This window comes from Staurois parvus, unplaced genomic scaffold (assembly GCF_062004578.1).
Source record: "Staurois parvus isolate SC_StPar_1 unplaced genomic scaffold, SC_StPar_1.0 ptg000011l, whole genome shotgun sequence".
Taxonomy (NCBI): Eukaryota; Metazoa; Chordata; class Amphibia; order Anura; family Ranidae; genus Staurois; species Staurois parvus.
Genome location: NW_028317807.1, coordinates 22931575 through 22958247, shown reverse-complemented (window position 1 = coordinate 22958247; position 26673 = coordinate 22931575). Strand labels below are relative to the sequence as shown.

At 42.3% G+C, this 26673-nt stretch overlaps 1 protein-coding gene across 2 annotated transcripts in view; it reads left to right on the top strand.

Moving 5' to 3' along the window:
* The window catches only part of EHHADH (enoyl-CoA hydratase and 3-hydroxyacyl CoA dehydrogenase), a 65172-nt gene extending 38890 nt beyond the window's left edge, over positions 1–26282 (top strand). For both annotated transcript variants that reach the window (XM_089671661.1, XM_089671653.1), the window contains one exon: positions 24738–26282. In XM_089671661.1, the coding sequence (XP_089527787.1) occupies positions 24738–26005 (1268 nt within the window). In that variant the 3' untranslated portion in view covers positions 26006–26282. The remainder of the gene's footprint in view (positions 1–24737) is intronic.
* Positions 26283–26673: the final 391 nt, after the last annotated feature.

The following is a 26673-nucleotide window of genomic DNA, read 5'->3' as shown; positions in this document are numbered from 1 at the left end:
TGGATTCCTACAAATTTTCTTCTAGCAAATGACCAGAGAGGAGGGGAAGCAAAGAAAAGGTGAGCATTTTGGGAACGGGAAGGGGGATAATTTAAAGAAAACGTGTTGCTTTTACCTGCATAGGTTTTCTTTAATCAAAGCTTGTTTATCACCTTACTAAATACTAGAGACGTGTTTGTTTGCAGAACTCTTTTGGCACATATCTCCTCATTGAGTTTTACATTGTATAGCATCTAAAGGCATCACTGAGGCGTTGCCCATATGTGCTTGAGCTTGTTTTGGTATTGGTCCATAATTACTCTTCAGATCCAAAGGCTATCCCAAAAAGACTTAGAATAGGTTTTTACAGCGCAAAAGTATAGGAGATCTCAATCTATAATCTATACTTTTCATATAATGGAGTATGGAAGGAAGAGCCCGGCTTACCAGAGATGGGTATGGGAGAATCCCCTCTGAGATCATCGTTCAGGTGCCCTGTCCTTAGAACAAAAAGGATATCCATGATCCGCAGTCTTTTTATAGTTTTACTATAGTATATTCTGCTCCTCTTCACCCCTTTTGCTATATTTAAGTGTTCTTGCATGGCAAGACCACTTACTGTTATCTCACATATTTCTTCTTATTATTATTATAGCAAAATTTACCACCCTAATTCCTCCCACAGTTTTTACCCTACATAGCCAGTAATATACCGAAACGTGCGGATTGTTCCCGATTGGTGTGTTATTACTTTGTGGAACGTTTCGCCGAATGGTTCACGAAATATCGGCGTTTTGGTGGTGAAATTGGTCCCATAGGAATGAATGGCGGAATGTTCAAAACTAGAGTGGGAGCTGACAAAAGCTAGAGTGTGAGCTGAAAAATCAGGACATGATTTCGAAACTGCCATCACTCCCTCATTTTCAAGCCCACCTACACAAATCTTATATCAAAACGTTCAGCTATCCCTGCTGCCACTAAAAATGTCCACGGCTAAGCCATAATCCTGATAGTTTTCAAAATATGACCATTTGTTTGCAACTCATGCTGTTGATTCACATTCATTGAAACTCCACTCTAGCCACCTCAGATTTGAAGGGCAATTTATAAACTGCGACTGTGCCTTCATTTTTAATATTTCAGAGACATACTATGCATCATAATGTAGGTCTGGGTCTCACAATATAAAGCTCTTCGGTGTAGGATTTATAATTTTAAACTACAACCGTTTGAAGATGGCAACCACCAGTGAAGTGAGCAAGTTGGAGCAGTTTTTTTTTTTTGTGTGAGCAGGCAGCAGAGTGACAAAAGCTAGAGTGTGAGCTGAAAAATAAAAGTTGAAATGCATTTCTCACTCTATCAAGCTTGCCATGTGCACTTTTTAAATTTGATCAGTCAATTGGTTAGTGTAATGTTTACTATCTTTACTCACTCCAAACACTCCACATAGTTACTCTGCCCACTCCATAAAGTTACTCTGCCCAGTCCAACCTTTTCACAGTTACTCTAGCCACTCCAACCACACAATAGATACTCAAGCCACTCCACCCAGTTACTCTGCCAACTCCAGTTGTAGACTACTGGTGGAGGCAAGAACACTTCACACAATTTCCCCAGAAATTGTAGCTTTTCTAGTTCTTTATAAATTGGCATATGTTTGAATAGTGACCAATTATTTTTGAATTGCATTGAATGTAGTCTACATAGTCAGTCCATTATTTCAGTGTTAGAACGGCCTCTGATTGCCAATGTTGCGGGATTATTGTGCAGCAGTGCAGTTAGTGAGGTGTTTCAGAAGGGTTTTAGTGGAGCAGGCCATAGGAGCAGTACTGAAAGGAAAAAGATGGGTTGCAGGACTAAAATCAATGGTATCGCCAGTAATTTGTGTTTTCAAAAGGTGTAGCTCCCTCCAGTACTTTTGGATTCATGGACAAGACAACAAATGTGTTAAAATCCCTCAGCTTTGTGGTATCTCCATGTTCATTCTCTTGCCTCTTTTAACCTAATATAGCGTGAAATTACTGGAATTGGAGTAAGATGTCAGAAGAGAACAATAGCATACAATTATAACTAGTAAATATTTAAACACCCACCAGATGCAATTCAGAAAGCCTTATTTAACTTTATTAATCTGTTACTGATACTGTTATTGTTCCTTTAACTACTATTTCACATTTTATGGGACCTTATATGGCTTTCAGAGCTGCATAGCTTGTTTCCATGGAGCTTTAAAACGAACATTTGTATGGCTATAGAAAGAAATTGGCAAAGAATGTGTGTTCAAAATGCTTCTTAATCACAGCAGATTTTATAAAAGCTGTGACCAATTTGTGGTTTGTGGAAATAGTACTTTATGATAAGGAGGCTTGTAGACCTGGACAAATTGCAAATATTTCTGTGAAGATTCTAATTTATCAAGGTCATACTATAACTAATAGTAGATAGTCTAATTCAACCTGGACCTTTGCAGTAACCAAGTAGAATCTGTACCATTAAAGGGATCTTTACCCAGATAAGAGGGCAGGTAAGCAATGCAAGGACTTTTTTTCCATGCTTACAATAAGGGAGAACACCGGTGTACTTGTGTGACGTGTTTTCCCCTATAGCATAGCTGTCCAGCACATGGGATGAATTCTCTTACCATGATTTTAGAGATGCTGAGTTGTGAACAAGTATTAGCTTGCAGCTATGAAAGTAATGTAGTCTGTAAATGTGGGGCATATAAATGGAGATTTTTGAACTTCTGTTTATGTTTTATTTTTTTTCCCTGGAGTTCTGCTTTTATTGTTTAGTATAATCTCCATTATGCTACATGGTTGTTATACTGCACTTGCTATACTTGCTGTGGGTGTGATTGGAGATTTTGAATAAGAACTGGTCTACAGACAACCACTCCTTTCTGCCTTCGTTCCGCTCATGCATTAATTCCTAAACTAGTCCTCTGCACAAGTACTATCTAATAGGCACACTATGATTTCTATAATGGCTTTGGAGTCTATAAAAACAGACCAATTAAAGCGCAGTGTTGCCTTTCTCAGACTTTTTAGGGATAAATCCTGCATAAACAACTTGTTTCTCGCACTTCTGAATTTTTTTTTCTTCTGAACGGTTTGTTCTTTCACTGTCACTAAGTCTGGGCATTTGACAGATTCTGACAAAATACAATATAGAACCTCTAACAAGGCAGCGGTAGCATGACCTGTAACAGAAAAAAGGAAGTAAATTGTTTTTTGGCGCCAGTAGCCCAAAGCGGATTTGACTTACTGGAAATAAGTTAAAAAGATTCATCCAACTTGCATTCACTCCAAACCTCAAACCTGACCTAACAATTAACCCTTCTCTCACCAAAAGCCTAAAACAAACCTTACTTCTAAATTAACCCTTAATTGTTAAAGTAGCAAATTCAGAAATTGGCTCTACGATTTCATCCTACGTCTTCAAAAATAACAAAGACCTTTGAAATGTTTACCAGTGGATCAGAATTAGACATTTGGAGCTTTTTCCTTAAATAGTACCTGGAAATAGAAGTATATGAGAAGCTGCATGCTAGTTGGACCCTGGGAAGTCTGCTGTGCTTAACCACTTGCCTACTGGGCACTTGTACCCCCTAACTGCCCAGGCCAATTTTCAGCTTTCAGCACTGTCGCACTTTGAATGATAATTGTGCAGTCATGCAACACTGTACCCATATAAAATTTTTTGCATTTTTTTCACAAAAATAGAGCTTTCTTTTGGTGGTATTTAATCGCCACTGGGTGTATTATTTTTTGCGCTATAAACAAAACAAATTTGAAAAAAAAAGTTTTTATTTGTTTCTATTATATAACTTGGCAAACCAGTAATTTTTCTCCTTCGCTGATGTGCATTGATGAGGCTTCACTGATACGCATCACTGATGGGCACGGATAGGCGGCAGTGATGATGCTGCACTGATATGCAGCAATGATGGGCACTGGTGGGTGGCACTGCTGGGCACTAATGATCAGTGTGGATCTGTTTTCTGACAATTGCTGGTTATCGGCAGTATTTTCCTCATGCTGTGACAGCGTGAGGAAAGTGTAGCCGATAACCAGCACCTGCATTTACCCAGTGATCTGCTGTGTCATTTGGACACAGCTGATCACGTGGTAAAAGGCCCCTGTGATTGGCCTTTTACCACACCACGTGATCAGCTGTGTCCGTAGGACACAGCGTTCACAGAGATTGCCGGGTGTGCGCCGCTGGGGGGTGCGCAGGAGGGCGCATTCTGGGAGGACGTCATATGACGCCCTCCCAGAACTGGACAACCATGCTGTAACTGTCATTTGGCTATAACATGGTTGCCAAGTGGTTAATGGGTAAGTATTGCAAGGCTCTTACTAGGATATTCTTTTTACTTTAGGTATGCCTAAATTTCCCTCTGATGTTTTAGCTTGGACATAACCCTGAAAATTTATTTGACCATAACACTTAGCCTAGTTACCTTACCCCTTCTAGCCTTAATCCTAAAATTAACACAAAGTGAACTTCTTAACTTTTAACACTTCCATCTTAAAACTGAAACTTAACTCAGTTTATGGCCAAAAAAATTATATATTATACGGTTGTGCTAAAAAGTTTACATACCCTGGCAGAAATCGTGAAATTTTGGCATTGATATTGAAAAAATGACTGATCCTACCAAAAACTGTCTTTTATTTAAGGATCATGATCATATGAAGCCATTTATTATCACATAGTTGTTTGGGCACCTTTTTAAAATCCTAATGACAACAGAAATCTTCCAAATGGCCAGGATCAAAAGCTTACATACGCTGGAATGTTTGGTCTTGGTACAGAAACAAAAGGTCACACACATTAAAATGGCAATTAAAGGTTAATTTTCCTAATCTGTTGCTTTTTAAATTGCAGTTGGTGTCTGTGTAAAAATAGCCAGAGTTAGTTCTTTCTCACATGGGTGTACTGAGCTATGGGGAGCAGAAAAGAACTGTCAAAAGATCTGCATAACAAGGTAATGGAACTTAATAAGTGATTGAACAGTACTGACTGACATATTCAAGGCTTTGGATATCTTTTTAGACCCTTTTCCATCTTTATTAGGTGGTGGAAAATTTGGGGATCTCTTGATACCAAGCCAAGGTCAGGTAGACCAAGAAAGATTGCAGCCACAACTGCCAGAAGAATTGTTCAGGATCTAAAGAAAAGCTCACAGGTAACCCGAGTACCACTCCGTTTAGAGAATACAGAACCAAACCTCATTTTGTGGTACTAAGTAGATCAATAGATTCCCCCCCCCCCCCAGGAAAATAGACCCCCCCAGCAACAATGGAGCACTGCAGCAACAACAGATCTCCCAGCAGCCAGCAGGACAAGACCTCTCCCTCAGGTGTAGATCCTTTCCAGCAACAATGGCTTCCCCACACAAAAACAGATCCCAAAGCAACCAGCATCAATAGACCTTTCAGCACACCCCACCACCCCTTGTCATTACATATATTCAGTGCCGGAACAGCATTGCCCCACATTCCTACTGGAGAAGTACCGTATTTTCCGGCATATAAGACGACTTTTTACCCCTTGAAAATCTTCTCAAAAGTCGGGGGTCGTCTTATACGCCGGTAACGGCATGCTGACACTTTTTAGGGAGGCGGCGCGGTGCCACCGCCGCCCCCCCCTTCCAACAGAAGGGACACTAAGTACAGGGGTGGGCAGGGGCTGCTGTCTCTTACCTGGCTCCGGTCCCACGACGATCCGGTCCAGGAAGCGCGGCTGCTCCTTCCTTCGGTTCGTCCACTGGATGTTTGCTCGGCTCTGCCTCCTCACTGGTGATTGGCCGCCAGAACTGTAGCTCAGGAAAGGCACACAGGCGGCCAATCACCGGCGAGGAGGCGGAGCTGAGCGGCCCCGCGAAAATCGAGTGGAGATGCAGGTAAGTGTGCCGTGCTTAGGTGCTGCTGCAACCACATATGCTGGCTGCAGCAGCACCATACTGGAACAGGGGTCAGCAAGTGTCAGTGGGTGGAATAGTGCCCCGTCGTTGGTGTCACTGATACCAATGATGGGGCATTATTCCTCCCACTGACACCAACGATGGGGCACTTTTCCTCCCCCCCACTGACACCAACGATGGGGCATTATTTCTCCCCCCCCCCCCCACTGACACCAACGATTGGGCACTATTCCCCCCCCCCCACTGACACCAATGATGGGGCACTATTCCACCCCCCACTGACACCAATGATGGGGCACTATTCCACCCCCCACTGACACCAATGATGGGATACTATTCCTTCCCCCCCACTGACACCAAGGATGGGATACTATTCCTTCCCCCCCCCCCCCACTGACACCAAGGATGGGGCACTATTCCTCCCCCCCACTGACACCAATGATGGGATACTATTCCTCCCACTGACACCAAAGATGGGGCACTATTCCACTGACACCAATGATGGGGTGCTATTCCCCCCAATGATACTAATGATGGGGCACTATTCCTTCCACTGACACCAATGATGGGACACTATTCCTTCCACTGACACCAATGATGGGGCACTATTCCTGCCACTGATACTAATGATGGGGCACTATTCCTGCCACTGATACCAATGATGGGGCACTATTCCTCCCACTGACACCAATGATGGGGCACTATTCCTCCCACTGACACCAATGATGGGGCACTATTCCTCCCACTGACACCAATGATGGGGCACTATTCCTCCCACTGACACCAATGATGGGGCACTATTCCTCCCACTGACACCAATGATGGGGCACTATTCCTCCCACTGACACCAATGATGGGGCACTATTCCTCCCACTGACACCAATGATGGGGCACTATTCCTCCCACTAATACCAATGATGGGGCACTATTCCTCCCACTGACACCAATGATGGGGCACGGTTCTTCCCACTGGCGTGCACTGGAAGAGGGGTAGTCTTATACGGCGAGTATAGCCCAAACACTACGTTTTAAACAGGAAAAGTAGGAGGTCGTCTTATACGCCCAGTCGTCTTATACGCCGGTATATAGTATATTTTACGCTTGCTTGTCTTTGTTTTGCTGCAGTATTCACCTTCAGTCTGCCGCTAGATGTTGCCAGTCTTCCAGGTTGATCGCTGGCATCCTACAACCTACTTGCGACAGCAATATCACACAGCCTCTGCACACAGTACACAGAACCACAATCCCACAGCGCTCCAGGTCAATTTGCCTCAAACTAGCCCTACGAACTAGTCAGGTGCTGGTCTGGCTTGCAACCACAGAAAATCAAAAGGACAAGGATGAATGACCGCACACTGATGCCAGTGAAACTCTGACTTCTTTTTTGTAGCATTTTAACAATAGAAGAGCAAATGTTAATGCATTTTTTGCCAAAGGCACTTAGTCATAATATGAACATAACCTATTACAATTAAGCACCTTCGGCATGAAACATGTTGACATTTGCCCTTCGTTTGTGTTGCTGTGATGTTGAGGAACTTTTGTAATGCTAAAATAAAGAAGTTGGAGTTTTATTGCTTTCAGTACACAGAACTGCTTGCAGTTGAGGAAGAAGACAAAGGGCCCACAACGAGTTCAGCCTGTGGACTGATGGAAAACCTGTATTGCATTTTAAAAAAGTTAGATTTGAGGGGAGCAGTGAGGATAGCCCTTTACAATTTCTAAAACTGGATACTTACCTTCTCTGCCTCTTTCCTCTGTCGATAAGTTTGAAACCAAATTATTTCTAAAAAAAAAGGTTGAGTGGCTGTTGCCAAAGAGAAAATAGGGTGCAATCTGGATTTTAGGTAAGAATGCCCCTTCTAGGATTGGCCTCCGGAAATGAGCACATGCTTCTTCAAGACTGTCCTGCATATACAATCATGGCCAAAAATACTGGCACTCCTGCATTTCTGTCAGATAATGCAACACTTCGCACAGAAAATTTTGTAATTACAAACGTTTAGGCATTCTCGTGTTTATTTCTTTTTATTTTGTATTGGTATGACACAAAAAAAAGTAAGGAAACAAAAACCAAATCTGACACATTCCACACAAAATTCCAAAAATGGGCTGGATAAAATTATTGGTATCCTCAGTTTAATATTTGGTAGCACACCCTGTGGAAAAAGTAACTGTAATCAATGACTTCCTGTAACCATCAATGAGTTTCTTACACCTTTCTACTGGAATTTTGGACCACTCTTTTTTTCACCAACTGCTCCAGGTCTCCCAGATTGGAAGAGTTCCTTTTCCCAACTGCTGTTTTGAGATCTCCCCACAAATGCTCTATGGGCTGCAGATCTGGACTCATTGCTGGCCAGTTCAGTACTCTCCAGTGCTTTGTCTGAAACCATTTCTGTCTGCTTTTGACGTGTGCTTTTGTCCTGCTGTAAGACTCATGACCTGTGATGGAGACCCAATTTTCTGACAGTACGCCCTACATTGCTCCCCAGAATTCTTTTGGTAGTCTTCAGATTACATAATGCCATGCACACTGTCAAGACATCCAGTGCCTGAACCAGCAAAGCAACCCCAAAACATCAATGAACCGCCACCATGTTTGACTATAGGGACTGTTTTTTCTTTTCTTGAAAGGCCTCATTGCTTTTTCCTAAAACAGTAGAAATCTGTAATTTTGTTTTGTCTTTTCATAGCACATTCTCCCAAAAGGATTTCCTCCGGTAAGTTTTGGCAAACTCCAATCTGGCTTTTTATATTTCTGTGTCAGCAGTGGGGTCCTCCTGGGTCTCCTACCATAGCGTCCCTTTTCAGTCAGATGGTGACGTATAGTGCAAGCTGACACAGTTGTACCTTGTGCCTGAAGGTCAGCTTGAATTTGTCTGGAAGTTGTTTGAGGTTATTTATCCACCATTCAAACAATCCTTTGTTGCAATCTTGGATCAAATTTTCTCTCTTGTCCACATCCAGGAACAATAGCCACAGTACCATAGGCTGTAAACTTCCTGACAATGTTGCACACAGTGGACACAGGAACATTAGGATCTCTGGAGCTGGACTTGTAACCTTGAGATTGTCCATGCTTTTCCACAATTTTTGTTCTCAACTCCTCAGACAATTCTTTGCTGCTCTCTCTCTTCTCCATGCTCCATGTGGTATACAGAGACACACAACAGAAAGGTTGAGTAAATTTTTCACATTCTCAGTATTTCACATTCTCAGTGTGAAATATTTAACTTTTTGCTAGTGTAATTTCCCATATTGTCAGCACCTGTTAATTGATACAGGTGAGTTTAATTACAAATTACAGGAGCATCACAAACTTGGAATGCAATTATCTCTTACAATTTTGAGAAGATGCCAATAATTTTGTCCAGTCAATTCTTGGGGTTTTGCATGGAATACGTCAGTTTGGCTTTTTGTTTCTTCACTTTTTTGTGTCCTACCAATACAAACAAAAGAAAAAGATGAGACTTCCTAAACATTTGTAATTGCAACAATTTTTTTATGGGCAAAGTGTTTCATTATCTGACAGAAATGCAGGGTTGCCCATATTTTTGGCCATGACTGCGTATCCTGCCTCTCGCACTGAGAATGTGAAATACTAAACAACCCATAGCCAGGGAAACGTTTGGATAAATTGTTCATGGTTCTCGGCTTCCTATTTCACCAGTTCCTGCCCATATACTGTATTATAGAACTTCCCTTGGGTATCTTTTTTAAAGGAAACCTCTGCCAAAAGAGACCTATGAATACTGTTGCTTGGATAGTCTTCTGATCCATTATCTTCAATACTGACCTGGAACAAGCACGCAGATCAGACAATTCACAGTGAAGGCAGAGCTTCTAACTTATGTACCTATTCCTAGTTCGTAAAAGTACTAAAACTTCTGCATCAGCGTGACAACCAGGCAACTAGTAGTTTCAGAAAAGGGAAGGTCAGCAATGGTAAACTCTATACTTCCTCAGTATGTTTCCTTTCCTTTTAAAGCTTGTTTTGTGGTATATAATATAAATTAAGGTTGCAGTTTTCAGAACTGGCACCACAAGGTGCCTTATCACATCTTGGTTGCAACCGTTCCAGAGCACTGCTGGAGCTCTTTAGATTTCCTTTTCAAATACTGTCTCTGAGGGTTAGTAGTTGGATAAGCATAGTCACACCACCTATATGGCAACGCCCCAGCACCAAATGATGTGTCTATTCTTCCCATTGAAGGAGTATGTATTTTGAGAAGCTCTGGAGAGTAGGGCTTTTAAATAAATGTCTGTTATCTAACTGCGGGTTTAAAGTTGAACTCTAGTCTGATATAGAATACACATATTATTTGTTATCATTTATACAGAATTTATCAAATTCAAGCAGTTTATGTACCTACATTTTACCAGGTATCGGCTTCTTGCAATCTCTGTACAGCAAAGCTGGATTTGGAGAGGGTGAAGCAGTTCAAAGAGCTAGTTGGTTCATGTGCTGATGATAAGCATGTTGAGTGATAGAGAGAAGTGCTCATCACTGTGCTGCTTCTCCTTTCAGTGTCCAGTAACAGGCTGGGGTAGGTCTAGGGTGACCTGAACCCAGAGTAAGTAGGTTGAATGATGCCAGCCATCAGTCTAAAGACATCTAGCAGCAGAAACAAAAATGTACTGGGGAAGGGGAATCTCTGGACTGACACTGAATATTGAAGCAAAAGCTTGTTTTGTAATTTAATTTTTAAAGTGCTGTTCATTTTATCTTGCTATGCTTGGCTGAGGTTCCGCTTTAAGTTATTCTGTATGCATGCCCTACATGTTTATTTTAGACTTCATGCACACTGGGCGTTTGATCCTGGTGCATGCGATTCTGGTGTTTTTGTGTAGGTGGAACGCACAGGCACACCATCCAGCCCTGTTGCCGTCAGCCTACGAGCGAGCCTACAGTCTACGAGAAGCTGAAAGCTGTTGTGACTTGACGGGGCTGAATGGTGCATCAGGTGGTCCTAACATTTAGTTCTGTATGTACCCAGAGACGAAGGCCCTTGAGCTTCTGTGGTGCATAGTGCCCTGGGAGCATACTTCCCTAAATATTAATACCACTTGGTGTACCATCCAGCCCTGTCCAACTGCAGCAGCTTTCAGCCTCTCATAGATTTTACAGGCTGCTAGCAACTGGCTGGATCATGCACCTGTGCCTTCCACAAAAACACCAGAATCTTATGCACAGAGGCTAAATGCCCAGTGTGTATGGGGCCTTAGACTTTAGTTTTTTTTTTTTTAATTTAGTACATGCCTATAGGCCTTGTTTAGACTTTTTGGCAGGGGGCAGCAAAACCATGTGGTTGCATTTTTACAGCCCCTCAAACCACCCCCCCTTTAAGCTGCACAGCAAGTGAAGGTGAGTGTACAGACGCTTTGCATCATAACTTGGCAAAAGTTACCCTTGTTGCCACGTTAGGTGGGCAGCTCCTCCCGACAAACATGACACATTCATGTTTTTTTTTTTTTTGTTTTTTTTTTCTTTTCAAAATCACTCATGTGCCTGTGAAAATAATTCAACTGAGAATTAATCTAGCTATGTTCGCTTTTTAAGATTACCCTGAACAGTTGGAGGAATCATTAATCATTAAAGAGTATTTATTAGCTTGATTGCATATTTTGTTTAACTAAAAGTGTGTGCACTCAAAACACATTGCAGTATGATTATGTTCACACATGCCATTGCTCTGTATAGCAGAATGTTAAAAATATAGCTAAATAGAGTGATCTTTAGCTGTGACTGCTTACTTCCGTATGTTATTTTCTCACAATCTAAAGACTGAAAGTAAAAAAAAAAAAAAGGTATTTAAAATGGTTCATGTATTCAGCTTTAATTGCAGCTTAAAGGGATGAAGAAGGTGGGGTAAAAAGAAAATGTTCCAATTTATTATATGGTAATATAGATTTGAAATTGTTGCAGGTAGGTTTATGGATAAGAAAAAGACCTGTTATTTTTCTGTGTTTAAATTGGCCAGCTTCAGTCTATTGCCAGCTCAGCTGTTGGCGAACATCAGAAATATGCCTAGTAGGGTCTTCCAATTCTGAAAAAATTGAGTCACTTTCTTGTGGTTTTCTCATGATATCTCAGTTTGTAAATTACCCCTTTTCTCATCAAATTTATTCAAAGAGTAGGAACTCGCACAACGCAGCCAAAATAAGTCTTCTGCTGACCTGAAGTAAAGTGTAATCTAGTTACTAAAGATTTCTTCTCTTTGCACATTATGTGCGCTCTTTGCATTGCTTTATTGAATAATCTAAAACATCAGTCATGAATTATTGCTTGTTTGGTTCATTGTTTGTTATTTTGATTGTTTCTATCTGCAGAAAATTATATTTTCCCTACAGAAGGCATTCCGTTTCTTGCTTCCGTCGCCTTATTAATGCCTTATTATAGCACTTCAGCAGTCTCCAACAAATCCATGTTGGTTAGATTCATGTTTAATATATTTTAAGCCTAAATGGCAGTTGATGAGAATAGGGGGTTGATATTCTGTCCACTTTGTAAGGGAATTTTCTCAGAGCTTGGTGAATGAGGTGAAACTCTGTTGATTTCATTATCCAATCGTGTGCAAGCAAAAATGCTGGGGTTTTTTGTTTTTTTGGGTTTTTTGCCCTGCACAGGAATGTGATGACTGTAAATGTGAATCTCAAATCTCATTCAAAGTGAAACTTCTCCACAATCACTAAGCTCTGGGGAAAATACCTCTTACAATGCAACTTCCCTTGCCAAGAGAACAACCTTTTTGTCTTTGGTAAATCAATCCTGATTTTTCTTATTGCATGTAATTTTTTTTGTTGTGAATCATACCAAAATCCATTGGTACATCTGTCCCACCACATAAAGTGGCCTTGTAGCTATACTAATGAAAGTTTGTTTATAGCTTTGTTCATGAGGAAAAGCTCTGATGTCCTCCATTAACCAATTGTGCACATTACTGGGTATTCTTTGCAAAACGAAACTTCCCTTGCAAAGTGAAGTTTTTCCCCTAGAATTTAGTGACTGTAGTGAAGTTGCATTTTGCAAGGAACAGCCCATTTGCCTTTTAGCAAAACAACACACATTTTTCTTCATGTATCCAGTTTTATGTTGGAAATCATTACCAAACTCCATTGGTGCATCTGTCATGCCACTTAAAGCAACCTTGTTGCTATTCAAATGGAACTCCATTTGTGACGCCCTGTGAAAAAATAACTAAATGCTTGCCTGTCAATGAACTTGGAGCCCTTTCGCATGGGCACCTTTCTATTCCCATCAGCAGGGGATCTGTTCGCTGATCCCCTCCTAACCTGAGTCAAGTGGGGTGGATGACAGGTCTGTGTCTATTTATGCAGAGCAGACACAGACAGACCCTGATCTGTGGGTGGCCAGGTGTAAATGGACTTTGCGGTCTGTTTACACCTGGCTGCCTCTGCTCCGGCCCACCCAAACGAAAGAGGACACAATCCTAAATTTTTTATTTCTGCCAGTCCATAGGAATCCTTCCAATCCGGTCCACCTGAAAAACTGACAGGTGGGCCTGATTGGATCACCTGTGTGAAAGGGCCCCACTGCTATCCAACACATCTGGGTGTGTTGGATACGCTTCCCACACTGGGTGTTGTGGTTCTTCTCATTGACCACAACTTCCTACAGGACTTGAAGGAAATAGACTTATTGGTGGTATGACACATCTACTGACAAGCTATGCATCAACCTCAATATCCTTGTAAAATATTCTGTTTGGTTGACCTTTTTAAAATTGTCTAGAACAGAAGCAGGTAAAAAAATAGAAATATGTTATTTATATTAAGCAAACCTTTTTAACAAACACTACGAAGACTGAAGAACATCAGAAAAACACTGAACTGGGTCATAACTATGAAAAGTGAAAGTTTACCTGTATTGCTTCTTTTTTTTTTTTTTTTTTTTTTGTTTTTGTGCACCAGTTTGGAAGAAAAATGTTTAGGCCTGTTGTGGGAAATTAAACTAAAGCTATAGGCAAAACCTTTTTTTTTTTTTTTTTTTTCTTTTTTTTTTTTTCCATTTTGGATAGAGCAAGGGAGGGATATAACCCCTGTCAATTTTTGTTTCATCATTTGTGACCCATTGCAGAGATTGTCCTTCACTTCCTGTCTCCTAATCAAAAAGGAAGTTAAAGAAAATCCCTTGGGGCCCCCCGGTCACCAGAACTAGTACCCCCCCCCCCCCCCCGGGAAGATTTCCCCTCTATTACTTTTCTGGGGACAGCCCAAAATTTTGGATTTTCTTTTACTTTCCCTTTCAATTATAATGTTAAACAGGACAAATGGAGAGGGTAAATCTCCTTAATGGAGGCACAGACAGCAATAAAAACTGAGAGGGGTTCTAATCCCTCTCCACTCTGTCCAAATTTTTCTTAAAGTTTTTTGCCTTATACTTTTGTAGCACTACCCTTAGTAGTAGCTGAGTTTAGTTTGGGTCCCCTTTGCTCTGCATGGCCAGGCAACCTGCATTTTCCACACTTGTATTTCCAGAGTCAGTAAAACAGCCCTTGAGATGGTTGTTAAGGGATAAACAACTTGGATGGGATCTAGGGGTATATAGGATGCCCAAGGAACTGTAGAACTGGAGGACACACTTAACGACTATGTACAAAGAAAGGTGATCTGGCAAAAAAGTAAAGCACTGTCCCTTTCTGGTGTACCTCCTCAGACCCTAGATTAATCCTCCTCTTCACCCAGCTGTGCTGAGGGTATCCTTGAGCAAAGGTGTCCCAAGAGCTTGCAGTTAAGCAGTCCCAAGTGAAGACTAGTTGGGTATTGCACCTGACCGCCCTCTCACCTTATACGGCCCAGGGGGTGTAGGAATACTCACATGGTTCTGTCCTGTCAGTATATTGGGTTGGTAGCTGCTCTTGGGCCTTTTGCTGGGTTGGCTTCTTCCCTGCTGTTCAGGACTTCCTCCCTAGGAGACTTTAGGCAGTGGTGATCCTCCCATCCAGCAACCTCCCTGGGGCCCCCTCCCAGTCTCCACAATCCAGCCTTCTCTCAATCCATCTTCCACCTGATTCCTCTCTCTCCCCAGGCTCTGTCATATTTGAGGGTTGTCACCATTCCCAGCCTCCTGCCAGGGGATTGGCCAAGGTCCCTCAAACATGCAGATCTGGACTTCTCCCCCCCCCCCCCCCTCCTCCCCTGTTCCAAAAAGTTCTCAGGTTTATGGAAAGATGGGAGGGCTACAGAAGCCCTGACCTGTAGAACTACCGAGCCTGTCCTGAGGTAAACTCCTGCCTCACTCCTAGGCTGGCTCATCCCAGGTTGCTACTCCACCTCTATCTAAAATAAACAAAACCACAAACTCCATCTAGCTAACCTAAAGGGCGTTACACTTTAACTACTTGCCTTGTTTGATTAGCAAAAAAGAAAAACCCCAGTGGTGATTAAATACTACCAAAAAAAAGCTCTATCTGTCCCAAAAAAAAATGCAAACATTTTCATTTGTGTGCCGTTTTAACACAATGCATGTTGTCCATCATTGAAATCCTATTCCCCTACAACCCACTTTTTTCTGAATAAAGGTGCCTTGAATGTATCTGCAACCTTTATAACCACATTATGTAAGCTCATTAGTGAGTTTAATCCTAAATGGTGTTCTTTTTTAATGTAGGGGATCATACAGGAAACATGGTTCACATTATGACCCAAAGTAAACTTACAGGTGCCGCTCAAGACTCAAGGTCCCCTTATGTAGAAACCACTTGGAATGCAGACAAGGACAGATCTCGTCCCAGCTCTAGACATCTAATGGAAAAGGGAGATGTCCTGGAAGTCACACATCTCTGCAAAACCCTGTAAAAAGGTGCATGACAGCATCAGACTGGGCTCCAACCAGGCCACACCATTAAATGGTTCACATTATAGTGTATTTCAAGGCAAAATAATATTATATGCAGTACATTTGTGCAATACATGCACATTTCCACGTTTTATCTATTTAAAGACTCTGCAAGTACAGATAAAATACCTGCTGATCTGCCAGAAATTCACTTTTTTCCTAATTCCTATCATGGGCTAACAACACAAAGCATTTTTGTGGACTAAATAATGTCAGCCCTGCCCATTATCTTTTGTGAAACTACCAAATCTCTTCCCATCTATTCACCTTCACAACATAGGGTTGCATTGTTCAGTAGTCCAATAAATAAACTTGGTGGGCTAATTAGACTCATTAGACAAGAAGTGTGTATAGGACACAGGACCGCTCCGGTTTGATACGAGTGTCACGGTATAGGGGCCCTGCCAATTATTAATTTGGCTTAATCCTCTTATTAATTCCTTTTACCAAACATCCCCAGATTCAATTACTGTATGTCCTCCGTGTCCTCCTGCCAAATGGCCCAAATTCAATTACTGTAGTTTCCTCCTCCCTGCCAGCTTGCTAAATGTCCCCAAATTGCATTAACCAATTTCCCACACCAGGTCCTTTTTGATGTCCCCAGGGCCCAGTGTCATCCTGGCCCCCCTCACTGTGTCCCCTGTCTCCAAACCTGTTTTTCTCCATGTTGCCAATTGACCCCCCTCCACCTCTCGTCCTGCCGCGCAGGACGAGAGGTGCGGCTTTCACCACCCCTGCCGCTATCTTCACCTCCTCAGGTACGGCCAGAGAGGAGAAGGAAGCGAGGTTCACACATCTCTTTGGAGAGGTGCAAACCTCCCGCAGGGATGTTCCGGGCTGTGGCGTCACACTGACTCCACCCCAGCCCTATCATCCACAGCGCGCTTGTGGATGTCCCTGGACAAAAGTCGCGCTCACGAGAAGCGTGGTCTGTGTCCAGGGGGGCGTGCCTCATTGCCGGGCGATGAGGCACATCGGCTCTGTCCTGCCCCGGTTGCCAAGACGACCAGAGAGAATCCTGCATCAGCTTAAGAAGCTGATGCCAAGCGCTCCGGTCATCCATTCCGCTTTGCAGTCACGGAGGGAGCCCAGGTGCGGCGGGACCCTCGTGACCACCAGACTCTGCCTGAGACCCCCAAGCCTATGGGGAAGATCGCCTGCCACCTACCTGAGACCCCAGCTAAGGGGAGACTGCCTGCTAGTCGCCTGAGACCCCAAGCCAAGGGGGATTACCTGCCAGTTGCCTGAGACCCCAGTCCGGGGGGGATTGCCTGCCGGTTGCCTGAGACCCCAGTCCATGGGGGATTGTCTGCCGGTTGCCTGAGACCCCAGTCCATGGGGGATTGTCTGCCGGTTGCCTGAGACCCCAGTCCATGGGGGGATTGCCTGCCGGTTGCCTGAGACCCCAGTCCATGGGGGGATTGCCTGCCGGTTGCCTGAGACCCCAGTCCATGGGGGGATTGCCTGCCGGTTGCCTGAGACCCCAGTCCATGGGGGGATTGCCTGCCGGTTGCCTGAGACCCCAGTCCAGGGGGGATTGCCTGCCGGTTGCCTGAGACCCCAGTCCAGGGGGGATTGCCTGCCGGTTGCCTGAGACCCCAGTCCAGGGGGGATTGCCTGCCGGTTGCCTGAGACCCCAGTCCAGGGGGGATTGCCTGCTGGTTGCCTGAGACCCCAGTCCAACAGGAGAGACCGCCTGCCTGTTGCCTGAGACCCCAGTCCAACAGGAGAGACCACCCGCCTATTCCAGACCCCAACAGGTACCTGTGCCTTACGTTCTATCCCTGGGAGACCAGGCACCCTGTCAGATCCGTGGGCATATGCTTTTCCCTGTTTTACTTGAACTGTTCCCGTGTTGACCACCCCCTAACTCCCCCGGTTGGATTACAATCTGCTATAGAGACTTTTTGTTTGCCCCCCGTACTGGGCTACAAGTGTTTTTGCTGTGTTCTGTCCTGCCTACCCTCCATCACAACGATCAAAAAGTTTTTCTTGTTTTTTATTTTGCAACAGAGATAACAAAACCTTTTCTTTTGGTAGAAAGAAGAAAATAGAAATGTTTAGGCTGTGGTATAAAACCACATAATTTCATTTTATATGACTGACTCGGTCACAGCAAGCATGTAATTAAAATTTACCTTATCGCACTAGTTCAAACAGGACCTTGTGGAAATGAAATGTTTGTTGACACCTGAAATGTAAAAAATAAAAGAGAAAAAGCTTCACAGCAGCCGGACTGCATTCAAATGTAAGAGACATATTAATTTTTCATATCGTACACTAAATGGTGTCTCACTGCAGTATCTCTGGCCTTTGAAAGCGTTTATGTATATCAATGCAATTAATCATCATTTTTGTACTTTCTCAATAGCCTGTTTGTATTATTAGTAAGAATATCTGGTTCTCTAAACAAGCCAGAATATCCTGTGCTCAGCAGAGATGTCTAGAGCTTCTGAAACAAAAGATACAATCAAATTATAAAAAAACTGGATATTGACTCAATTAAAGTTGAACTCCAGGCAGATATAAATAAAACATGATTTAATACAGTTACACTAAAAATTATGAAAGTTATTTTTATGTATTACTAGCCTATGCACCTGAATCTTTCTTGATAGAAAAATTATGTAGTCCCTTGTATAGAATCCAGACAGGGAGGGGGAAGGACAACCTCCTTAGAAAGTTGAAGTGGAACTTTACTCAAAACATTAAGTCCTGTTAAACCACTTGAGGCTTGCCCCTTTAGCAAGTATAGTTATGTAAAACATTTAAAAATAAGTGTGTACACTGTTTAAAATCCAGTAATACACTGCCTCACCCTGCTCTGTACATGCTTATTTGCTCTCCATTTTAAGGCATTTTTAGGCACTGACATTTCTAGAGTCCGATCTGCTGACATCCTTAAAGCAGAATTAAACCCTCCTATCCTTTACAGTCAAGGAAGCTGCTTCTGTTTGATCTGCAACTGCCATGATGCTGCACATGTGACCAGTTATGACCTCAGCCATTTGATAGTTTGACAGTTTGGTTAAGAGAACAAGAAAATGTTAGCATTCCAGGAATTTAACTGTTTTTTGAAACTGTTAAATCGATAGGTTTAGTTCCACTTTATGATTTACTGATGTTCAGGGGCTCTGGGCTTCAGCAAAATGGTAGCCTCCAGCAACAAGAAACGGCAGCAATGCTGGAGGCAATTTATAGCACATGGTAATAAGGTAGCATAACTATTAACATGGAATATGTGTTTCTTGCTAAGGAACATTCTTTTTTTTATCAAGTTGTTATGGGTAAAGTTCCGCTTTTAAGGTCTGTATAGTTTGGGTAAGTCATTCTAACAGTGTGAACATGCATACAGGAGAAAAGTGCAGAGGGTTGAGCTCATTTATGTGCTGCTGCTGCTCATTCAGTGTCCAATTGCTGGCTGGCAGAGTTCGTCTGGATCAATGGATTGGAAGGGCCGAATTACAAATCATTTGTATGTGTATGAGTGTGTGCTCATGTGTATGCGATGATAGGAAATCTGCAGTAACACATTTTAATGATTGTAAAAAGAAGAGAATAGTAGAAAGGTTGTGTGAATTCCACAAAAGTATAAATGCTGGATATCAGCGGTATCGCTAGAGGTATCAAAATTTACAAATGTGCCCAATTCGCGGACAATCTATTGATGTTTATTACGGAACCAATGGTAACCCTGCATAACCCATTCCAAACTCCTGGAGTGAAACGTACTCTGGACATCTCTATGCTACATCAAGCTATTTATGTGCCTTTATATTCTTCTATAGAAACTGAACTGAAACTTTATGTGCCTTTTTTTTATATTCTTCTATAGAAACTGAACTGAAACTTTGGCAATTGTACACTCTTTCCTGGATGGGCAGGATAGCACCTCTTAAAATTACTGCCTTCCCTGGAACATTATGTCACTTCCGGTCCCTACTGATACCAATAATGTCTCTCTACTTGTAAAATCTTCAGTTGCTGATCTTTAAAATTATATGGAGCTCAGGCGGGTGTTGAGTTGTCTGCTCAACCTTGTTTGTCCACAAATCTAGAGGAGGTCTGAGGGTTCCCCACCTCCAGAGGTACTATAAAGCATCCCAGCTAATACAATTTACGCAAATATTTTCTTTGCCATACTGACCCAACTGGATTATGCTTGAGGCTCAAGTGGGCGCTGCACACCTAGTCAACTTCCTGTTATATCTTCCTTCTAAGGATTTTAGAGCCATCTTGAGTCATACACTATCACCCTCTCCGGTCAACCCCCCCCCCCCCCTTAAGCAAATTATGGATGAAATATCAAGCAGAACTTTTTTCTAGGTGTATGAGATGAGCTGGGACAAAAGGAGGTATCTCGTAGTTGTACTACTTCTTTTCTAGCCCTCTGGAGAAACTTGCATATCAGAGAGCTTGGGAAACAGAAATGGGGGAGGACATAGACGAGGATGACTGGGCTAGATGGTCTGATATGGTGCACAGGGGGATTATGAACACTTTGTTAGTTGATGCTATCTATAGAGTATTTTTCCAGTGGTATCTAGTCCTTTCTATAATTGCAAACATTTACCCAGATGCTTTGCCCTCTGTTTTTTTAGGGTACCATGTATTGTGTGGTGGTCTTGCCCGAGGGTCCAATGTTTTTGGATTAGAATGTGTACACTCGTTCACTTAGTGACTGGGGTCAATATACCTAAAAACTTTAAGACGGCACTTTTTAGTGACCTCTCGGATTAGACCCTTAAAACACTTAGGCATTCTATTATATTATATCCCTTCCGGCAGCTAAAATGTCCATAGCCAGAGTGTGTAAATCCCTGGCAATAAACTACTCTGTCACTAAAAATACAATATTGTGGATCATGCTCCATGCAAAATTGACCTTGGCATTTTTAAAGACAAACAATCAAAAGTTGAGAGGGTTTGGAATCCCTGGATTAGATATTTGTAGCCACCAATATAAATATTAGGGGCGGGTCAAAAGGAGCACTATTCTCTCATTTCTTTTTCTCTTTTTCTCTCTATCTTTTTTCATACCTTTTCTCTATTCCCACCACTTTCCACGCTATGTGCAGGACCGGTTGGCTATCTGACTCTGTATACTGCTCTAGCCATCACTAAGTTTTTGGTCTCTTAGACACACCAGGTTTTATCATATACACTGCAGCCGGACCTGGCTTTCCACCATTTCAGTGTTGCTGTCAGGGCGGGGCTGTGGAACGGACAGGTAGGCCTAGTGGCAGGGTAATGCACTGGCTGACGACAACCACCACCAACAGACCGAAGTCCCTCAGGGCGCGGAGTCTAAGTCCCAGGCTGCCCTTCACCAGGGCCCCTGATGGTGGGGATGGACTTGACGCAGCCAGGAACCAGGTCGCGGCCCCCGAGACACCCCGGCTGAGGTAATGGCCGCCGCCAATGGCGTGTAGCTGGTGAGAATGACAATAGCGTAGTCAGGCAAGCCGGGTCGACAACAACGGGACAAAACGGTTCAGAACAGTAGACAGAGAATCACAGGTCACGGGCCGGGTTCAGCAACGGAAAGTAAGATCGAAGGAAAACACAGAGAATGGTCTTAATCACAAGCCGAGTCAGATACCAGAAGAGTCTCGAGCGTATACACAGAGCTGTAGGAAGACAAAGACACAAGACACAAGTGCAAAGAGCATGTGCGGGCCACAGGCTTATATGTCATCAGCCACACCCCTCTGGGGGATGGACCTCAGAGACCTGAAGGCATAAAAGGATTCCCACCATGCACAGCAGAATCCAAGATGGACGCCAGCACATGGAGTAACAAAACCTCAGGGAAAAGGTAGGACCTTGACAGGTGCCCACCTCAATTTCATACACCCTTGTCCTACTTCCCTCCTCTCCCCCTCCTCAATTTATCACCAAGGCTTCTACATTATACACCCAACAGTTGAAGTGATCATGCAGGCTGATCTCTGTATGGAGCTTATATGTGTTAAAGGTTGTATCTTGTACTTAGGTCCTGACAGTCATATATGTATGATGCTTTTGATTTCTGGAAACCATCTGGATGAACTTTAAATTTCATATACTTTTATACTAATTTGGAGTTTATTTAAAAATGTAATAAAAACTATTTAAATAGAAAGTATAAATGTAAATGAGGAATAGCATAGACTTCTATGCAGGTATACGTACCTGCTCTGTGCAGTGGTTTTGCACAGAGCAGCCCTGATCCTCCTCTTCTCAGGTTCCCTGCCCACGATCCTGGCCCCTCACACACATACATGTCCATTCACACATGGTGCTGTGTTTTGGCCCCACCCTCTTTCTCTCCTCATCGGTTCACTGGCAGTGATTGACCTCAGCGGGAGCCAATGGTTCCCTCTGCTGTATCCGCAAATGAGCAGAGGGAGTCCTAGGATAGCCTAGACTCCAGTGCACATCTCTGGATTGAGAGGGGACTTAGGTGAGTATTGGGGGTGGGGGGGCTGGGGGGGAAGCTGCACAGAGAAGGTTTTTACCTTCATGCATAGAATGCATGAAGGTAAAAAACCTTTCGGCCTTTATAATCACTTTAAAGTGGTTGTAAACAGTTACATATACTTGGGAAAGTGACTAGGCTTAGGTGATGCACAGCGATTAAACAAATCCTCCTACACATGTTGTACCTGTTTATCTGCAGTCCTCTTGTATCTACAGCTGTTCAAAGTGCAGAATTTATACAACTTGTCCAATGTTTCAGAAAGCAGGTGGCAGGGAGCTAAAGCTACACTCTGCGGACCTCAGAGCTGATTGGAGGGAAGGGTCACCCCCCCCCCCCTTCACACAGCACACAGGAACAGAGCTGAGGCTGTCAATCATGGGCTGTGTGTTGGAACTCTTTCCACTGTCACTTTTTAACCTTTTGGTTTCAGAAAAAATTGTCAGAAGTGACTCATTCAGATAGCAGGGGAACAAGGCAGCAGAGTAAAATGACACCTGGTGCTCTGGATTGAGACAAGAACACACTATAGAGGAATATGCTTTTGTTCATATTTCATGTCAGAGGTTTACAACCACTTTAGTTATTTTAATTGTGTCCCACATCTTGCTTTTGAGCATAGGGCTAAGGTTTGAGGGGTCTAAAGATTGAGCCAGATCCACGGTATAGTGTCTAGTGCAATGGTAGAATTTTATATGGTGCCTCTTCCCTTACTCAGAAGGGTGTGTCTCCTTTTATGTAAAGCACCAATATGGAAGCTAATGTAAGTATTGAATATATTTAGGAATCCCTGATCCAGTAGTGTGTGTGTGTGTTGTAGATAGTTTAGCTAATCTAGGGTAGCGGTTTCATAAATAGGATAAGATGTGGTTTTGGAGCGATCAGAGTGCAAAGTAAGGGACAGTAACCTGGGAGGGTTTGGAAATAGAAGGTTGGCATGGTAATTTTTGGTGGCATAAATGCATCAAACCAGGATGTATTGGGTGACTTCCAAGATTGAAATGTCTTGTTTTTACAAATTGCTTTGAGTGCTTAAACACCATATTGGAAATGTATGGTCGATTGCCTGTCTTTTGTTGACTTGTAGCCTTCTTTGTGTAAACATCTAATTTTACAGCTGTGTTCTAACCTTTCAACAACATATAACATTTCTTGTTACTTTTGATTATAGAATATATGCAAATATATACTAATACAGAGTATTTTCCTGATAAAATATACATTCACAGCCCTGATAAGTAGCTTTAAATATAATTTTCCATAGCTGTCTAAGCCTTTTGCACAGTACTGTATATAGCCTAGATGATAGGGTTAACATTACTAGCATTTATTAGTTTCTGGGTTGCCTGAAATGTGGCACAATGGCTTTATATTGGCACAAGTACTACCATTATGAATGTAGATTTTTCATCCTGTCCATAGGATATTTAAGCAGCTACTGATTATATGGTACGGGTTTCTGCACTTAATACATAGCCAGATTGCTGTTAGAATAACTCTTCACCTAACCATTGTAATTTTAGATTTAGTCTGCAAAACCTTTTTTAACAACACTGAGGAAAGTGTTTATTTCCTCCTTATGAGACACCATCAGTGCATGAAGTAGACATAACTATTTCAAAAGTTGTGGTCCATCTGTAAATGTGCAATATGAAAACCTTTTTTAGGACTTTCATACGAGACGTGGTTAAATTAAAAGGCTGTTAATGATGATACCTGTCTGCTTGGTATCTCTTGGGTATTGATTAAGGTATGCTGTAGATCAGGGGTCTCCAAACTGCAGCCTGAGGGCCAGATGCAGCCCTTAGCTAGCTCTAATCTGGCCCTTTGGGCACTATTGCTCCCAATGATATGAGGCACTATTCCTCCCATTGACACCAAAAATGGGGCGCTATTTCTTCCACTAATACCAATGATGGGACACTACCCCACCTCCTACTGACCACCAACCCTGAGGCCATGTTTAGTCTCACTAATGCTTAGCCTGGGACATTTTCTGCCTCCCTAAAGTCTGAAGGACAGTAAACTGGCCCTTTGTTAGAAAAGTTTTTGGAGACCCCTACACTAGATGACTTGTTTGATGTTCATCGGATGTTTACACAATGAGGATGATTTACTAAAGCAAATATACTATGCACTTTGCAGTTGGACTGATTTTCCATAGAGTTTAGTGAATGAGATCAGGCTTCACTAATTTTCCCTATAGTTTAGTGAATGAGATGAGGCTTAACTTTGTAAAGAATACATCACATTTACTAAGCTCTGGGGAAAATGAGTACAACTGCACTTGCAAAGTGCACAGTCTATTTGCCTTTAGTAACCCCTATATTTCCTATTACTGTTCCCTGTAACATGACTTTGGAATCTGATACTAAATGGGTACAGCTTAGAGTTCAGCAATATACTGTATATACATACAATAGAATTCAGGAAAGCAAATGCAAATAAATGTTCTTATATTTTCACAATATCCATATCTTTCATCCACATTTTTATTTATTTTTTAGGACTGGGGACCATGGGAAGAGGAATAGTCATATCGCTATCAAAGGCAAATATCCCTGTCATTGCCATTGAGCAAGACGCACATCAGTTGGAAATGGGGAAGAAAGCAGTGAATAGTCTGCTAGAGCGTGAAGCTGAAAAGTTAAAACAGCAAGGATTTTCTCCTGGTAGTAAATTGGCCTCTGTTCACTTCACACTTGCCTTTGGAGAACTTCAAGATGTTGATCTTGTTATTGAAGCAGTCTATGAAAATATGGAGCTGAAAAAGGAGATATTCCGTAAACTGTCTTCTGTCTGTAAGTCTAATGCTTTCCTGTGCACTAACACATCTGGACTTAATATTGATGAAATTGCATCTGTCACAGACCGACCAAACCAAGTCATTGGTACTCACTTCTTTTCCCCTGCCAACATAATGAAACTCTTAGAAGTGGTGAGAGGTCAGCAAACATCACTCACTACCATTGCCACAGCTATGAACCTTGGGAAAATACTGGGAAAAGTAACAGTGCTGGTTGGTAACTGCCCGTTGTTTGTTGGTAATCGAATGTTGGGTCCATACCTTGAACAAGCAAGTTACCTACTGGAAGAAGGATGCTATCCAGAAACCGTGGACCGAGCCATGGAAGAGTTTGGCTTTGCCATGGGTCCTTTTCGGATGATGGATCTGGCTGGTTTGGATGTTGGCTGGAGGTCAAGAACAGAAAAAGGTCTAACTGGGGCCAACGTTCCTCAGGGTACTCCTGCTAGAAAGCGGCTAGGAAACAGGTACAGTCCCCTTGCTGACTTACTGTGTGAATCAGGAAGGTTTGGACAAAAGACTGGTAAAGGTTGGTATCAGTATGAAAAGCCAGGGGGTAGAACTGCAAGACCAGACCCATGGGTGAAGGATTTTCTGCAGAAATATAGAAAAACTCATCAAATTAAACAACAGCCTTCAAATCAAGAACAGATTGTGGAAAGATGTGTCTATGCACTTGCTAATGAAGGATTCCGCATCTTAGAAGATGGAATAGCTTCATGTCCAGAGGATATTGATGTTATATACAACAATGGCTATGGCTGGCCTAAGTATAGAGGAGGTCCCATGTATTATGCTTCTTTTGTTGGCTTACCTAAAGTGTTTAACACTTTGGAAAAATATTACAAGGCCAACGCAGATGTCCCAAGTATGAAGCCTGCCTTCTTACTGAAGAAGCTGGCAGCTGTAGGTGGGCCGCCCATCAAAGAATGGAGATTACAGGTTGGGAAACCTGTTAACAAGCTTTAATTGGCTGGACAGAGATTTTAAAATGGGACATTTTCAAATTACACAATGCTAAACTGATATATAGCAGTGAAATATTGTTGATGGTAACTCTTATTAAAGATCAATTTACTACAAAATACCATTCCTAACTAACTTGCTAATTATAGGACTTCCAAATAACTGAGATTCGGAAGGTGTTTATTAAATTCAGATGCAAACAATTATTTGAAATGATTAAAAAATACACAACTTTAAAGTGTCAATCTATTTTTATAGTAAAATGAAATGTTTAAAGCAATTGTATTTTGTGTAGTTTTTTTAAATGTATGATATGGTATCTAAATGCAGATTGTTTAGAAGTTTCTGAGTTTGACCTTTTTGAAATACAAAATAAAAACAGCAGTTGATTTAAAAAAAAAAAAAAAAAAAAATGAGTGTGAAATGTACTGCATTTCAGTAAAAAGTATACCATAAGAGCTATCCAGCAACCTTTAAGTGGTTTAAAGCAGGGGTATTGCATTAAAATGCATGGGCGTCCAGTCAGTAAAATTTTCTTTCAGCAGAGGTGCAAAACTTTGCACGATGCTCACATCACAACTCCCCTCTTCTTTTACATCAGAGTCCCCTTCTTACATCATTGTCCTCTGCCCCTTTCATATCATAGCCCCCCTCCTTTACATCAGTGTCCT